This window comes from Malaclemys terrapin, chromosome 4, assembly GCF_027887155.1.
Source record: "Malaclemys terrapin pileata isolate rMalTer1 chromosome 4, rMalTer1.hap1, whole genome shotgun sequence".
In the NCBI taxonomy this organism is placed as follows: Eukaryota; Metazoa; Chordata; order Testudines; family Emydidae; genus Malaclemys; species Malaclemys terrapin.
Window position 1 is genome coordinate 8,558,118 of NC_071508.1, and position 17,644 is coordinate 8,575,761.

A 17,644-nucleotide genomic window follows, 5' to 3' on the forward strand; every position below is an offset into this window, starting at 1 on the left:
ATGAAAGGGATTTAATTCCACTGTCTGTTGAAGAAGTCAAACTTTGCTACAATTCCTGCCTGTATCTGCTTGGAATATTTCCAAATGTTTGTATTAATTAAAAACCCCTAAACCCAACTCAATATCCAGCTCTCCTGATCAATGCTACAATAACAAAACATAGCGCATTGGATGGAGGGAATATCGTAGCTACTGTGGTGAGGCACCATTGGTTAGTGTTTTGAGCATGGGACTCCTGCGTTCTAATTCTAGCTGACAAAAACCTGCTGTGTGGCCCTGGGAAAGTCTTAGGCATCAGTTAGTTCCTCTGTAAATTGGTATAATATTTACCTACTTGGCAGAGGACTGTGAGGTGGAGTGAGCTGCCTGTGAAGTCTATAGAAATGTTAATTAGTAATACCCCTTTTTGTGCATACAAAGATTATTATAAACACCCTGCCTGGCAGTAGGGAGCATGGGGTCAAAAACTATGAAAATGCCATGATAGCAAGTAACCTTTTTCTGGGGTGATGTGGAAGGGGAATCCTTCCCAAAAACCCAAACCTGTTCCAAAAATCTGGGAGCAATTTACATGCAGGAAGCATACGTTATTCTCCTGACATTCAAAGGATTCAGCCGGGATTGCAAGAGAGACTCAGAAAAGGCAAGAAAAGAATTTCAGGCCAAAAAGGCCAATTCTTTCTCAAGCAATAAAAGAAACCTTGCTGCTTTGAGTGCTCCCAGCATCTCTCACTGGTGACTGAAATCTGCAAAATTAGGAGCAATAACAGAAAACCTCTAGGTAACAGAGGGAAGGAAGCCTTCAAGTGAAACAGCAGCTCCTCTGAAGGGTGGCTCTTTGCAGTCTCACTGCATTAACAGAACGTGTCTGTCACTGCCCCAAAAAAACAGAAGCAGATCAGAAAACGAGGCAAGCCTGAAATTCGGCCTAATTCACTAAGATGGGGGATGAGGGTTTGAGCTGGAAAACAGGTTCCGTGGGTGACTATTTTTCTTTTTATGCTGTGTGTGTGTGTGTGGGGAGACAGAAATAACTGGGCCCCACCCTACTACCTTTGCTGGGAGCATGTATGGATTCTTAACACTGGGCAAGAGAGAACTTGACCTCCCCACTGTGTTTAAAAAATAAATCACCCCACTCCTGAATCAGAAATACTAGCAGGCTCCAATGCATAGCAACAAGGAGCTCCCTCCAGTCCTGCCTGCGTCTTGGGGCACACAGTGCCTTAGGATGGCAGTGGAGATGCCTTTTAACACCTTCAGCGCCAGTGGTGCCCATTTCAGAAATCCTTGCGGGTTTGGTATTCGCAAAGGCTTTAAAAGCCAATCGAATCCACAGAAATCCAGCCGCTTCTGCCCTGCATGTTAGAATGCTGGTGCCTTTCTCTCTTCTATTGCTTAGCCCACGTACGGCAGTGGTAATGTTCAGGTTTCTTCTTCTTGTAGACTGGGCCCCTGTGGGGCAGACACAGCATTCTGTCCCCTCTGGGCATGCTAGAGTACAGACGTTCCCCGACTTGCGCAAGCATTCTGTTCCGGAACGCCTTGCGTAACTTGATTTTGCGTAAGTTGGAAACATATACCTGACAATTATGCGCCCCAAAACCCCCCCAAAACAAAAACACTATTTCTAGCTTATGGAACTTTTTCCGTAAGTGCGGATTTGTGTAAGTCGGGTTTACATAACCCGTGGGGCGTCTGTATAGAAAATACAAATGCTTGGGTTTTTATAACCGTTCAGCTAAGGAAATGCCTTGGGGCAGTTCCCGTGTCTGTTGTGGTGTTACACACACAGAAAGTTGAGGACTCTGTGCTTTAGAAAACATACTGGGGTCTCAAATTGTCAGTGTGTTCTGTACAATCAAGGAAACTAGGCCAAGCTACGTTGAGGAGCTCTGGCTGGGCTCAGAAAGGATTGGGGTACCTGCAGTTGCACAGAGTTCTGGATCCTTTGCAGAAGGCTTTCTGGAGGCAAATCCTATAGGATGCTGCTGCAAGTTCCTTTATGGTTGGTTTGTCTTGTTCGTAGCCTCAGACCTCCCTGTATCCTAGTCCCGGCTGCCTGTGCAGCCTGCTTGATAAGCCAAATATAAAGCAACTAGTCTGCTGCTAGAGCACAAGTGCTGCTTGTTTCCTTCCTTCTCCATGGTGCTCTGTATGTCTCTAACTGACTCTTATAGTAATTATTCCCAGTCCTGTTAGACCTGTAGAATGCCCAGTATCCAGGGAGTTGTGTTAACAGCATTGTGACCATATCTCTTTAGCAAGGGTTCTGCAAAGCCTTTACTGAATGTGGTTGCATCTGCTGAAGGTCTTCTATGTGCTTTGCAGCCTCGCTGCCACTTGCCACCGCCTCTCATGTGCATATGGCCTGTATTAACGATTGCTTTCTCTTTGGATTCCAGCTTGTGTTAAAAATACAGGAGATCTTTGAGTCTAAACGTGGGAAGAAGAGGGTGAAGTTACTCGCTTATACAGGGAAAGAAGCTCCACCAGCAAAAGGTCTGGAGACAGCCTGCACCATTCTCTTCATTACATAGCACACTTGTGACACCACAACGGACATGTCTAATTCACAACATGCCACAGTCCTGTCAGCACAATGGGGGCTTCATACTGCAGCTACTGCTCAGAGAATGAGCAAAGTTTACCACAGCGGTTTGATTTTTCACAGGTGCTGAGCTCCTGCCTCTTGCACTGACTCCGGTGGGACTTGTTGGGTGTTCAGCACCTCTGCAAATCAAGCCCTGTACTTCTCTTTAATCCAGGTTTGAGAGTGTTCCATAGGGAAGATCCCTTTCTGTGTCTGAGTCTTCAGCGCTGGGGTAGCTCCATGCTTAGGGTTACCATATCTCATAAATAAAAAAAGAGGACCCTCCACGGGCCATGGCCCCGCCCATTTCCCCACCCCTAGCCCCGCCCCAACTCCGCCCCTTCCCCCACCCTAACTCCGCCCCCTCCTCCCTCCCACTCCCAGCCAGGGGGAAAGGGCTGCCCCAGTGCTACCAGCATCACGGTTTCCCGGGCAGCCCCCAGACCCTGCGCCCCCAGCCGGCGCTTCCCCAGCGCAGCTGGTGCCCGGGAGGGGAAGTGCCCAGCCGGGGGCGCAGGGTCTGGAGGCTGCCCAGCAAACCGTGAAGCCGGTAGCGCTCGGGCTTTGGGCAGCCCCCATGCCTCCGGACCCTGTGCCCCCAGCCGGGCACTTCCCCTCCGGGGCTCCGGCGGCTCTGCGTAACTTACACTGTATAAGTTACACAGAGCCGAAGAGGAGCAGAGCCCCCGCAGCTGGAGGCTCTGCTCCTCTTAGGCTCTGTTTAAGAGCCGAGCTGCCCCAGCGCTACCGGCTTCGGGCAGCCCCGTGCCTCCGGACCCTGCGCCGCCGGAGCCCGGGAGGGGAAGTGCCCGGCTGGGGGCGCAGGGTCCGGAGGCAAGGGGGCTGCCCGAAGCCGGTAGCTCTCGGGCTGCCCGGTTCTTAAACAGAGCCTCCAGCGGCTGGGGCTCTGTGTAACTGACACTGTGTCAGTTACACAGAGCCCCGGGGGCTGGAGGCTTTTCTCCTCTTTGGCTCTGTGTAACTGACACTGGGTCAGTTACACAGAGCCCCGGGGGCTGGAGGCTCCAGCCGCCCCCGCTCTGTTTAAGAGCTGGGCTGCCCAAGCGCTACCGGCTTCGGGCAGCCCCGTGCCTCCAGACCCTGCGCCCCCAGCCGGGCACTTCCCCTCCCGGGCTCCGGCGGCGCAGGGTCCGGAGGCACGGGGCTGCCCGAAGCCGGTAGCGCTCGGGCAGCCCGGCTCTTAAATAGAGACGCGGGGACTGGAGCCTCCAGCCGCCGGGGCTGTGTGTAACTGACACAGTGTCAGTTACACAGAGCCCCAGCCGCTGGAGGCTCTGTTTAAGAGCCGGGCTGCCGGAGTGCTACCGGCTTCAGGCAGCCCCGTGCCTCCGGACCCTGCGCCCCCAGCCGGGCACTTCCCCTCCCGGGCTCCAGCGGCGCAGGGTCTCCAGGCACGGGGCTGCCCGAAGCCGGTAGCGTTCAGGCAGCCGGGCTCTTAAACAGAGCCGCCATTTTCCCGGACATGTTCCGCTTTTTGGCAATTCCCCCCGGACGGGGGTTTGACTGCCGAAAAGCCGGACATGTCCGGGAAAAAGAGGACGTATGGTAACCCTATCCATGCTGAGGTGTTAAAGCTATTTGTCGTGAGGTCACCTGTTGTTGCTCTCTCATGCTGCTTTCAGGTGGCCCTCTGGGGAGAGATACTTGGGTTCCAAAGCTGCTTTGGTTTCCTAACAACTTTAAATAAAGAATACAAACTGTTTCCAGCCCCAGAGTGTTGCTAACTCACCTAGATGGCTTAAATACCTACTCAGAATCTCCATTCCTGGTCAATATCTCCCTGGAAGTGGTGGATCTGACTTCATCTCTGATGTTCTTTGGGATTTAAATTATTACTAGCGAAGGGCTGCTTTTACTGAGACTCATGTAATGAACAAGATGGCTAACGAGCAGCCCTACATGGTGTAGACTTAAGGGAGGTCTCGGATGCGGCCGCTTCTGCAGCCATGGGTGTCACCCCCCCTTACCATGGCAACTATGATTTTATGGAAGCCTTGTTTCTTGTTTCAGGTGAAACCAGCGGGAATGAAAGTGAGACGGAGAATCTGCCGAAAAGTGAGTGAGTGAGTCACTGGGGCTGGTCCTATTGCCATAGCATAATTAATGCTGGCAGGGCTATATGGGATTAGCCACTCCTGAGGTTTTTGTGCCTCCTGTAGATAATGTAGGAAGCTGCTACTCTTGTGTCAAACCAGCCTCTTGTGACAGTGAGATGAAAGGATCTGGAGGGGACTGAATCTGCATGTCGAGCCCCAGGTGCCAGGTCTCTCAGCCTCTTGGGCTATGCCACTCACCTGCCAGTCACCCTGGGGTCACTCCCTCCTCTAAGTAAAATGCGTGTCTTGGAGTAACTCACCCCCGTGGATCGTCTCTGGTGCTCAGAACTGAGCACCATACCCCTTTTCTTTGTTCACGTTTGCCATGCTATGAAATACCCTGTTTGGAAGGGAGTCAGCGAGAAGTAGATAGTTTGGTTCCTTGGCTTGACGTAAACACTGGCAGGACAACCAGAACTACAGGCTCAGATCTAGGCGTGCAGTGCTGACTAATCTGCTCTAGTTGGCACAGAAGGGATCTGAGCTTCCACTTCCCAGAGTTGGAAAATGAAATAGTAAAAAATTTGCCTGCAGCCCTGAACTTACTACAGATGAATCTGTCTAGCATGCCTGTTAATGTGATAGCTACGTGCTGGAAGTACCCAGTGACAAGGAACCAGTTGGATTGCTTTAAATGTTTCCTTCCTGTAGATGACGTACAAAAGCCCATAATTTGGGGATGATGGCAAAACTCCATCCCTCTGTGTTTTGGGGGTGGGGGTGGTAGGCTGTCTTAAAATAGAGCAAATGAGTCACCGAGTGAGTCTGGCCGGATAGTACAAACCCACAGAGCATGTGTCACAGACCCTTTACAGCCCCCTGGCTATTCCAGCGTTTCCCACGTGTCTTGTAGGGATAGTCTGTGATGCTGCGCGGGACAGGCTGGATGGAGTGGAGGGGAGGTGATGGATTCTGCCTCAGTTTTGAATTCCCTTACTGCTAAAGTTGCCACTCTTATGATGTAATTGCCTGAAGTGTGGCAGCATTATGGAGATTACCCCCCCACCCACACACACACACGCCCCATTGACAGAAGGAGGCCCCTTCTCACCATCTTCCCCATCAGCAGCCTTGTTAGCACTCAGACACATGAGTTCCTCCGTGCTGCTAGAGGTTAGGGGGGAGTCTCTGGGACGTGACAAAAAACGAGCCTATAGAGGAGTTGAAGGTGTTGGGCTTCTGATAAAATCCACCAGGCAAAGGGGCTGGGGACATTACTGCGTGTCTCTGGGTGCTTTGTGCTTGTGGGAGCTGAGCTGGGGTGTCCTGCTCTGGGAAGGAGGCACTAGGCTCAGTGTTGGCACCTGACGTCCATTCCAGCTCTGCCACTCACCTGCCGTGTGACCTTGGGCAAGTCCCTTCACCTCTTCACTTGTGAAATGCAAATAATGAGACTTCCCCTTGTTTAAACACTTTGAGAGCCTCAGATGATCACTGTTACAGCCCCAGCCTCCTGTCACTGAATTGGTCCTTATCTCTCAGGTCACCACAAACGCCTGCTGCAAGTACAGTTGACCTCCAAGAGGAACCCACACTATCAGACCCTGGAGCGGGATCTGATTGAATTCCAGGAGCAGCAGCTGTTTGAGCTTTTTGTGGTGGTGTCCCTGCAGAAGAAGCAGTCGGAGACGACGTACACCCCACAGGTCATACAGCAGTTCCCCAGCAAGGTGGGTGCCGCGCAGATGCCCAGTCCCATCAGCTTCACTTTATCTGCTGAATTATTTTTCCCTCCCAGCATTTCCCTCCTCCCTGGCTCTGTGCAGATGAGCAGAGCCAGGATGTCCAGTAGTTAGGGTTCTAACCACCTGGGTTCAACTTCTGGCTCTGCCACAGACACTCTGAGTAAGTCACCCATCCTCTCTCTCATTTTCCCGGTGACAGCACTTCTCTACCTCACAGGGGTGTTGGGAGGAAAACACAGTAAAGACTGGGATGCTTGGGGCACTATATTAATGGGACAGTAAACAGATACATTTCTCCTGCAAAGGGTGAATTTCTTCATCATTTATATGACCAGAAGGGACCATTGTGATCATCTGGTCTGACCTCCTGTGTAACACAGGCCCCAGGCCTTCCCTGAATTAACTCCTGTTTGAACTAGGGCACATCTCTTAAAAAAAAAAAAATAAAAAAATAAAAAAATCCAATTTTAATTTAAAAATTCCAGAGATGAGAATCCACTACCACAACCCTTGGTAAATTGTTCCAATGGTTAATTACTCTCATGGTTAAAATTTTGCACCTAATTTCAAGTCTGAATTTGTCTAGCTTCAAATTGAGGCCATTGGATCTTGTTATACCTTTGTCTGTTAGCCCTCTATTATTGAATTTGTTACCCGGATAGATACTTGCAGACTGAACAAGTCACGTAACCTCTTTGTTAAGCTCAGTAGGTTGAGGTCCTTGACTCTTTCATTATATGGCATACTTTCCAATCTTTTAATCATTCTCGTGGCTCTTCTCCGAACCTTCTCCAATTGATCAACATCCTCCTTGAGCTGTGGGCACCAGAACTGGACACAATATTTCAGCAACGGTCACACCAGTGCCAAATACAGAGGTAAAATAACCTCTCTAGATTTCTATTCAAGATTTTCCTGGTTTTTTTTTTTTTTTTTTTTTTTTTTTACATCCAAGAATCCTATTAGCCCTTTTGGCCATGGTGTCGCACTGAGAGCTCATGTTCAGCTGATTACTCACATAACCCACAAGTCCTTTTCACAATGCGCAGCCTGCCTGTGCTGCTTCCCAGGAGAGAGTCCCCCAGTCTGTAAGTATGGCCTGCCTTCTTTGTTCCCAGAGGTATGACTTGACATTTGGCCATATTAAAATGCATATGACTTCAAGATTTTCATGGGGAAAACGTCCTCTCCTGTGACACTTGCCCTGCTACGCACAAAGAGGGAGTGGCACCACCAGTCCTTGATTCTTACTGAGCCTGCAGTGTTTGAACCCGTTGTTTGCTCTGGAGCCTCTCGGAAAGTGAGGAGTTTTTTCTCTTCTCTCTGGTCTCCTGAAGGGTGCTGGTAGAAAGTGATCTAAATGCTGGTCCGAAGAGACCGTTTTACTCCAGTTGTTAACCTTGTTGCTTTAAATCCTGTACATGCAGGCAGCCGTTCCTTCCCCCTTTTGAGTGTGGTGCTAGAGCCAGGAGAACAGCAGGGTCCAGCATGTAGTGAGACCATGTGTCACTTGGAGCCGTTATTAAACCTGTTCTGGCTTTCACATGAGAAGGGGTAGAGCTGCTGTGCAGAGCCCTAAAGTGCCCAGGCAGCAGTTAACTTGGGCCTGTCCTCTGCTGCACTATAAACAGTAATTTACCAAGTTCCTTTTGTAATAGGGATACAGCTGGGTTTGTGTTGTGGCAGGCTGTATTCTGCTTCCCAGCACATGGCTTGAGACGCATTTCCACAGAGTGCTCGGATACTAATCCAGTGTGCTGGATGTGTCAGAAACCCACAAAGAACCTAGTGTTAGTGGGACAATCACCCCTAGAATCTGGTATCGTGGGTGGGATTGGCAGGGAGTAGAAGCACATGGTAAAACTCTTTTGCAATTGCTTAGTGCTGAGAGAGAATCAAGCCCAGGAGGGGGTTGGGTTTCCTCTGAAGTCATTTGAACTGAAAAGGTTGCTGCTGAGCCCTTTTATGAAATGAGAACTGCTCTCCCCACTCCATGATGGCAGGGCTGGAAGAGATTATTTGTTTTTACTTCTTGTGGAAGGTGCTCAGATACCAGTGACAGGGACCTTCTCAAAGCCTGGCCAGACAATAACATCTGAAAACTCCATTCCGTGTAGGACCGTGGAGCAAACTACAATTCACCTCCCTATAGATCTCACATTTATCACTCTTCTCACTCCTTGCAGTTCTGGTCACACGAGGGCTAGTGTGAGGGATCTCTGAGGCTGCCCTTTGCTATGCATTTGGGTCTGAACATGCAGAATGAAAGCCTTGCTGTAGTTGATGAGTTTGCTTATGGCTCTGTAGCTGGCATAGTTGGTCTCGGTTTTGTTCAGTTTGCTTTATGCGGCTTTTCATCTTGATATTTGGGGAAAAAGAGAATGAAACCCCATGGAATCTAGTCACTGTTTCCTATGCGGCGTGAGTCAACACATCCCTCCTTGTCTGTGTATCAACAGCAGCCAGGATGAGGTCAGTCCAGCTTTGGCTCTACAGTTGCATTTCCTCTCCTCTCCTGTGGGCTGCCTCAGCAGTGCACCACAAGATACTGTGGATTTTCAAAGTTTCCAGAAAAGAAGTCTCCCTGGTTCTTGCAAAAAGAAAAAAGTTATTGTTGGGAATTAGCGTGCCCTTTCTGTAGGGGGTGCAGTCATTTCACCATTATGGGAGGGTAACTGGGGCTGCAAGAGAACCTACTGCGTCCAGAGCTCCAAGTGTTTGACATGCCGTTGAGAGGATTATGGTTAAACGGACTCGGTGACTCACAAAACACGGAAAGGAACACTGCCAGTCCCAGAGATCAGTCTGTTCAACAGGGTGAAAATGAGCGGAGCTGATAAACTCCCAATATTGAAAGGCAGTGAAAATGTGGTTTGAGTGAGTTCTTCCTCCCTGTGACCATCAGAGCCTTTGCGGAGGGGCAGAGCATCTTCCTTCCCTACTGCACCTCCTCAGTGGATCAATTCCAGTCTGCACCACATGGCTGTTGGCCTGGTTTTATAATGATACTGACAAAACTAATGATTTTCTCAATGTCTGTTTACTCTTTGCCTGATTTAGAATATTTTGTTGAATGTAACCAGATTTACACAGGAGGGTCTTTCATGCTGGGATTCATGAGGAAATATCATACCAGTAATTAAGGAGCACTGATTATACCTTGGGTGTTGTGATTACAGATGAGTCTTGACTCTAAAAATAGCATTGCTCCCAAGTAATCTGCCTGTCCCCCTCTTCCATGGGCTGTCTGGGGCCAGCAAAACTCCTGTGCAACGGGCATCCTTTGGAGGCCAGCCATGTTACCTTTCTAACCTGTCTCATCTTGTGACACTTGAAGTGATGTTGAAGTTCCAATTGAACTGTGTAGTGATTGAAAGCGTGACTCCCAAATATGACTTGCATTCCTTGGAAAAGACCATATGGTTTTCTGTCTCTGATGTTTCCCATAAATGGTTGAATCCCTTACTCCAAATGCAGCTGAGGCAGTGGTCCCACAGGGAAGCACTAAATGAATCCCACTCTGTCCTTCCTGAGCAGTTCTGAAGGTGGAGGTGCTCCTGTTCTCTCTGAGGGACTTTGACTCTGGCTGAATGGAGGTAACTGCAGTACCTGATGTCAAAGAATTTGTGCCCTTCTCATCTCTTAATGATGCACGAAACCTTGCTCCCTTCCCTCCCTTTGTAACAGACCATAGAAGGGATGTACTCTCCTTACCGTGCAAGCTGGGATCTCCGCCTATTACAGACACACAAGTGTAACCTTGAGAAGATATTTCTGTTCTGTGTTAGTGAGGTTTTTACCCACGAAAGCTTATGCCCAAATAAATCTGTTAGTCTTTAAGGTGCCACCAGACTCCTTGTTGTTTTTTCTCAAGAGGACTGAATGGGACAGTCTCACCCTGCAGTGATCACTACCGGTAGGGGGAGCTCTCCCAGCTTTATTATATTATAAGCTGGGAAATGTCACTAAGCTATATCCTCAGCTAAACCTATTCGGCACAGGATGTAGCAAAAAGTCTGTTCCGTTTGAAACGTGGGACCAGGAATTAGCTTTTCTCTTTGGGGAGCTGAGCATCAGCACTGTGTAATGATACAGAAGTGTGTACCAGACCAGAAAGAGACCTGGGCTGAATCTGTTGTCAAGGCTGAACCGGGGCTCTGTGCTTTGAGCTGCATGGAGCGGTATAAGAAGCTGGGAATTTGGTGTAGCCAGAGTATATTCTCCTGCAGTCCCTACATCAGACTTTTGGGGGTTGATGCACACAAGCCCCTGCTGCAGGGTGGAGACTATGCCTATTACAGTGAATGCTGCCGCCATTGTTCTGTGATCCTGGGAGAGCTGCCCTGTATAACAGCCATGTGTCCTCTTTCCCAGCCCGAGCATCCCTTCAGGCAGTCAAAGGATACCGAGGAGAGGCTAAAGGTCATCCCCAAGTTCTGCTTTCCAGATCCCAAAGCCTGGCTTCCAACATCAGAGCTCAAAAGGTAAAGGCTTGTGTTGTGAATAGATACTGGTTTCTGGGTTCCCACTGAAGTAACTGAGCGAGACGTGGTGCCAGTGCTGGGTGCGTAGGCATCTGCCAGCCACTCTGGCAAAGCCCGGGTGGCTGTAGCTGAATCAGGATGAAATGGAAGAGAGAGGCCAAGGGAAGGAGAACTTGCTGGAGGTTTTGATCCCATATTCTAGAATATTAGGGGAGGATGAGGTGCAGGGGTGGTCCCCTCCACCCCATGCAGAGTCTGCAGCACTGTCTCGGGGTTAGTTCCTGCCCGCATTGGCTGCTGCTATTGGTGCTCAGCAGAGTGGAGGAGCTTGGAGATGGCATCCTGATGAGGAATCTTCTGCAGCCTACAGGCATCCCGTCCCCCTATGTGTGGGAGGGAAGGAATCCGAAGCCAGGGAGCAGCTCTCTAGGTCTCCCACATTGAGATCAAAGGGCTGCAGACGGGGTGTGGGGTGTTGCACTTGTTCCACATTACATCAGCCCCCGACTGACCTGCTCCCCTGTGGGTCCCCCTCCTCCACCGTCAGTGAATTGCATGGTGAGTCTGACTCTGACTGTTCTTGGGCTCCCCAGTGAAACCTTTTCCTTCGTGCTGACAGGCGAGGATGGCAGCCGCTGGTTCGGTTACTGCAAGAAGCTCTTGGTAAGCCACCGTTTGTGAGACATGCTGCCATAGAGAGGGCCCACACTGATGGGGGTGGAGGGTTTTGCGGTCCAGCTAGGACCTAGATCAGCAGCAGCTTGTTGGCTAGGTGTGAGGTGCATTGCTCTTAATGCCGGTTCTGGGGTTACCAGCCCTCTGACAGAGGGTAGAGCAGCAGTGCAGAGGGAAGGTGTGTGGTGTTGTCCGTACCCCATGGCACACAATGCCTAGAATGAAGTGTGTGTGGGGGTGCAAGAGCCAGTTCTTGGGACTCCTTACTCCCTTTGAGTTTCTAATTGAGTGCAGAGGGATTTGTAGCGAAAAGCACTCGGTGTGAAATCCAGTCACATGGGCTGAATACGTTGGGAGGCTTCAATATCACTCAAGCGCTGGCATGGGCATTCGCTGCCTTGCTTCCCTTGCTCTGCTCCAGGTGTAACTCTCTGCATTCCCCTTGCCTTGTAGCCAGAAGGGAAAGGGAAGCGGCTCCCAGAGGTGTACTGCATGGTGAGCCGCCTCGGCTGTTTCAACCTCTTCTCCAAGGTGAGTGAGCAGCCTACCCCACGCACTACAACCTGTCGCATCAGAGTCAGACCTGTGCCTCTCAAAATGCCATTCTGATAGCTTGAGAGCTCCAGGAAATAGCTGAGCTGTTGCAGTACAGCCTCTGATAGCATTGCTGCATCTGACAATAGTAACCTTGACCCAGGGCAGGTTGGTTCCCTGCTGCATGTTATCTAGTGCTTTGTCTAGCCCAGTTTAAATGACTCTAGCACTTGGGAGACCATTCCACAGCCAAATCCCCTTCAATCTCAGGAAAAGGTTCCTAATGCCAAGCCTTAGTGTGTCTCCTCTTCATGTCATCTCCTCATTCCTACTTACATGCCCATGGGGTGTGCAAATATCAGTTAGCTGCCATGTCAGTGATTCTATTCTGACTGGTTTCACAGCTCTGTAACTAAATATCTGACCACTATATGCTTGTCTGGGAGGAATCCGAGATTCTGAAGAGGGGTAAAAGGGATGTCTCAAAACTGATGTCAGTGGGAGCTGAAGGTACTTGACACTGCTGGAAATCAGCCCATTCAATTCCAACAGCAATTTTATTCCTGAAGTGGGCATGTCCCTCCTATGATGGGAGTTCTCAGTATGTAATGAGATTTATTGACCATGCTGGGGCCCACAGAGCCAGTTCCTTGCTTCCATTCATGGTATCACCAGCTGATTTTTAACCTTGTCCACTCTCTATTTGCCTTTTGGTGTCCCTATGTGACACATCTGTGCAGGAGCCCTCCCCAAGGTGCGAGTCAAGGTATAAATCTGGATTAGAGCCCTGATTATTGGAGCAGCAGTTTGTGGTCATGCATCTAGGGATATATTTCACCCCTAGTCCTCATCAGAGGTTGTTTTCCTGCAGATTCTGGATGAGGTAGAGAAGAGGCGAGAGATGTCCCCAGCCTTGGTGTACCCATTCATGCGCAGTGTCATGGAGGCCCCTTTCCCTGCTCCCGGACGCACAATCACTGTGAAGAGCTTCCTGCCAGGAGCAGGAAATGAGGTAACTGTGAAACCAGGACTTGGCTGCAGATCTGGGTTGCTGTCTGTATAAGGTGACCGTGTGTGCCTGGTATAGTGGTGCTTGACGAGTTTGCTGTTGTGTTGTGCAGTGCTGGCTGTAGATTTTCTCAAAGTGAGGATTGTTTCTTAATCTCCACACAAGTCACTGGAGACGCCTATGCTGCCAAGAATGTTAAACTACAATAGAAATGACTCTTGAGACTTTTATAGAGAAGGGGTGAGCTCAGTACCTTGCACCACTCTCCAAGGGTGAGACAGAGCATAGGACACTTGGGAGCTTTGCATCCCACTTTTTGTAGAGCATCCATTGTTTCGTTTTCAGACACATTTCCAAATTCCCAGGTCTGTCTCTACATTGCAGTCTCGCTGGGCATCTCTGACTCCTTGCATCTCTGCTCTGTTTTCAGGTAATTGAACTCTGCCGTCCATTGGACTCCCGGCTGGAACACGTGGATTTCGAGCGCTTGTTTAAGTGCCTTAGCGTCTGCCACCTGATCCAGGTGTGTGCCTCTCTCCTGCTGGAAAGGAGGGTGATCTTTGTTGCGGACAATCTGAGGTGAGAAATGAGTCACACATCTTGCTTTAAGAAGGTCAGTGTTTCCTTCTGCTTCTGTGCCCTTTTTCCTGAACAAATTAATGTTTTATATTTCTTTGAAACAGTTGCCTTTTAAGAGCTTCCTGGGGTCCTGTGTGTGCTAAGAGCTTAAGAGTGCACAAGTTGCCCAAGGCTCTAGGCATGTGGATGTAGGATCTTCAGGCTGCCCTGGGCCCCATGGACAGTCAGTCAAGACTGTTTTAATTCTGCACGTGAAAATTTAACCTGAGTTTTAACTGCAAACATGTTAAAAGCTAGATCAGAAGCTGAGTCTAAATGGTGCACTTCAAAAGGAGACACGAGAGCATTTAGCATGTGACCTAACAAGACTGACTTTGTCAGCTGTGTGCTGCTGCTGTTCCCAGCTCCCTTTGAAGATCAGGATGTGAATAAGTGACAGTGTAAATGGAGACCTTAGGCTCCTTCTCAGTTCTGGTGTGAATGAATTAAGTTTTCCCTGAGTACTGGGCACTTGTCACTTAACTCTGTAGCTGGGATCTGACCATTAAATGTGCTGACAATTCATTAGGTGGTTTTTCTCTCCCTCTAGCACCTTGTCTAAATGTGGCCATGCTGTGGTAGCAACACTTTACCCCTTCACCTGGCAACACACCTACATTCCTGTTCTACCAGCATCCATGATCGATATTGTCTGCTCTCCAACCCCATTCCTTATTGGCATTCTTTCTTGCTCCTTACCGCAGCTGCAGGACCTGCCCATAGAAGAGGTGAGACTTGGGGATGTTACAGAGGAAATGCAAGGAGTAGTTCAGATGCTGCTGGCCTGCCAACCATGTGGGAGGAATTCTGTGGATTGTTTTATTTTGCAAACATACTAAATTCTCCCTAATATGATGCACACAGAATCTGTCGGTGACTTGCCAGCCACTTATCGATGTTCCACAGGCTTTTATTTTCTAAATTCCTTAATTTTCACTGATTTGAAAGGCTGGATACGTTTGTGTAAAATGTATGGCTTACGTGGTGCTGTGACTGGTGCTTTTCTCTCTATAGCTGCATAGTTCAGCTAGGCATAATAATGATTAATGTGTCTGCTCCTCTTTCCCTAGGTACTGATTGTTGATCTTTGTGCTGACAGCTTTCTGCAACAGGTGAGTGAAATAACCTTTCTGATGGCTGCCCAGCATGTAGGGCAAAGGGTCACTCCATAGGGCATCACAGGAGATAAATATGTGCAAGAAACCCAACCAAGTACCAGCCCAAACAGACCCTAGATCTGCAGGGCTCCAAGGATAGGACAAAGTGGTGTCTTCCTTCTGATTCTCTGTTAGAGGGAGATGGTACTGGCCTGCAAGTTCCAGAGTTTGCATGGCATACATGACCCTCAATCAAAGTACTACTTACTTGGCTTATGCTTAGGACTGGCCCAGATATCTGTAAGTGCTTTCTCGGTGGAGTAAGAACACTAGACTTCCGTGTTGCTTTGACCTCACTCTGGCCTTCTGTTCAAGGTAAGGCAGCTCAGATTCAGATGTGGAATGAGATGGTCAGGCATTGTGAGGTTGGAAACTGAGGCACGAGTCCACTCAATTTAGGCTTAATCAGTTTTTTCCCTTTATAAATTTTCAAACACAATATTGTCAGTTCTAATTTTTTATCATATATATGTATAAAAAACACAGTCAACAGAAAAGACGGAACAGGTAGGAGCCCATGTTACCGATTTCCAGGGTACCAGGAAGCTCTTATACACTTCATGATGGTCACCTCAATTTCTGGACTGGTGTTCTCCAGCTTGAGCCTTCATTCACTTGGTTTCTTATATCTTTACACATTACATTTTCATTGGCTTTCCTTCAATCAACACTATTTAACATTCTATATAGCCAGTTATACATTTACCCAAACTTTCATAATTTTTTTTGTTTTCCATTGTTATAAATCATTAACAGTACATCAGCATTAAACTAACAAATTGTAACCCTTTATTTTCTACCATTCAGCAATTTCTTCATAGTTTAATATTACAATTAAGTATATATGGATCATCCTAAATTATTCATTAACATAACCTTTACTTTTTACTTGAGTAGGAAAGTTATGGGAAACATTCTTATCTTTTTTCCAAGCATGAGTTTTCAGGGGACTTTTTGCTCATAGTTTAGCATCACACTTTTTAAGTCATTAAAAAACCTTGTCAGTAATGTTGCCAGTTGCATTTTGAGGTGCTTTATTCCATTTAGGGCCTAGATATTTAATTGTTTCCCAACGGCACAATTTTCCTGCCTGTGTTTTGGCCTCCCTTCTATTCTGGGCATTTGTTCTCCACAAGGTTTCTATCCTTATTGTCTAGTCAGTTCGTTTTCTAGATTTGTGTTTTTTTGTTTTTTTGGGGTTTTTTTGAAAAAACACCACTGCTCACTTGATTTTTATGCTAGTCTCAAATATTCTCTATTGTTTGAAAAATGTTTTGAGATCCTCAAATGAGAGTTGCTGTATATACATGTTAGAGTATTGTTTCGCCTGTGTGTAACAATTCCCTAGGTAGAAATAAAGCATTGTTATTTGGGACTAGTGGTCACAGTGCATTCTCTTAGCTGTTTGTTAATTTTAGAATGCTGGATGATTTAATATTCCACTTGATTATAGTTCCTTTTCAAATAATATCACTTCACTAGCACTTCACACTTTAGTGCCATACAAATTTGGCTAAGCATTTTGACACCCCAGGAGGCAACTCTGTATTATCCCCAAAAGAAGGGGAAACTGAGGCAGAGAGGTTTAAGTAACTTTCCTGATCTCAGTTATACTTGGTTCACAGAACAATATTGCCCATTTTTTCTTTGACTTAGTCTTATAAAGTCCTAGAGACTATAAATGTCCTTGCTGAAGCAGTTCCATTTCCATTGTGGTACTGATATGATCTTACTGCCTTTTTTCCCCGTTGAGAATTATTTGACTCACTGTTCTACTTTGCATTGCAGCCAGCACATGGATTCTGATAGACACAGGTATTAAAGGATCAGTGCCTCACCAAGACTGACCTTTTAATTTGCTCTTTCTCCACAATACATTTTGTTTGGTGTTTTATCATGGGCATGTTCAGAGTCTGGATCTGCATACTGGGTGTGTCAGACGTGAAAGTCTCGTTTTGTATCGAGTATCTGTAATATGGGAATTTGAATGTAGCTGCTTTAAGAATCTGGTTTAAATTTTTATATTTGCTTGTCATGTTTTCATTTCTGTGGCCACAAGGCACACATTCTATGCTGTCAATACATGTGGACACCATTCCATAGAGTAACTCTGATATGATCACTTAAACTAGCATGTCACCAGCATCCCTTTCTCTGTTCGACGTGGACAGTCTGTCTTGATGTGAGATGTAATACATGTGCCATAAGAGCCATCTCTTTGTTTAGATATCAGACGAGGATGAGATCCTACCTCATAAACTCCAGGCCGCGCTTGTACAGATTTTGGAGGAACGAAATGAAATTTTGTCCCAGGAGCAGATTTACGCACAAGGTGATTGTATCAGTGTTTGCACTATATGGAAGCCTGAAAGATTTTCTCTGGCCGAGATGAGAAAACATGCAAATCCAAGATAAATGGTGGAAAGTGGCTGGGGCCACATGCTAACAAGTTATTTCCATGTGATCTCACTGAGAGAAGCTTTTCTATTTGGGTGGATTATAAAAAGGTAGAATGAGAAATGCAGTGCCCTAGATTTGCCTGATCCACGTGAGAGAGCGCCTGTTCTCTTGGTAGTATTTTTGAGTTTGTGTAATCCTTATACTCAAGGCACATCAATAGGGTCCTCTTCATTAAACAGAGATGAGAGAGTTTCTGTACTTCAGAGTGTAGTCTGACACCGTTATGTGCAGAATCAATTTTATACAGTAGCTTTTAAACTTGCTTATCTCAAAAGTGTTTTGCAAAGCAGTGAATCATTCCAGGCAAGTTCA

At 47.6% G+C, this 17,644-nt stretch overlaps 1 protein-coding gene across 7 annotated transcripts in view; it reads left to right on the plus strand.

Moving 5' to 3' along the window:
- DENND2C (DENN domain containing 2C) overlaps positions 1-17,644 on the plus strand; it is a 52,507-nt gene that overhangs the window by 32,201 nt on the left and 2,662 nt on the right. For 6 of the 7 annotated variants that reach the window (XM_054028567.1, XM_054028565.1, XM_054028566.1 and 3 more), the window contains exons 7-17: positions 2,406-2,502; positions 4,625-4,669; positions 6,193-6,380; positions 10,770-10,879; positions 11,473-11,542; positions 12,008-12,085; positions 12,960-13,100; positions 13,528-13,676; positions 14,266-14,443; positions 14,786-14,827; positions 17,099-17,204. In XM_054028567.1, the coding sequence (XP_053884542.1) occupies positions 2,406-2,502; positions 4,625-4,669; positions 6,193-6,380; positions 10,770-10,879; positions 11,473-11,542; positions 12,008-12,085; positions 12,960-13,100; positions 13,528-13,676; positions 14,266-14,443; positions 14,786-14,827; positions 17,099-17,204 (1,204 nt within the window). Of the gene's footprint in view, positions 1-2,405; positions 2,503-4,624; positions 4,670-6,192; positions 6,381-10,769; positions 10,880-11,472; positions 11,543-12,007; positions 12,086-12,959; positions 13,101-13,527; positions 13,677-14,265; positions 14,444-14,785; positions 14,828-16,660; positions 16,688-17,098; positions 17,205-17,644 lie in introns of those variants that run through there. The other variant, XM_054028571.1, reaches the window with a different exon arrangement.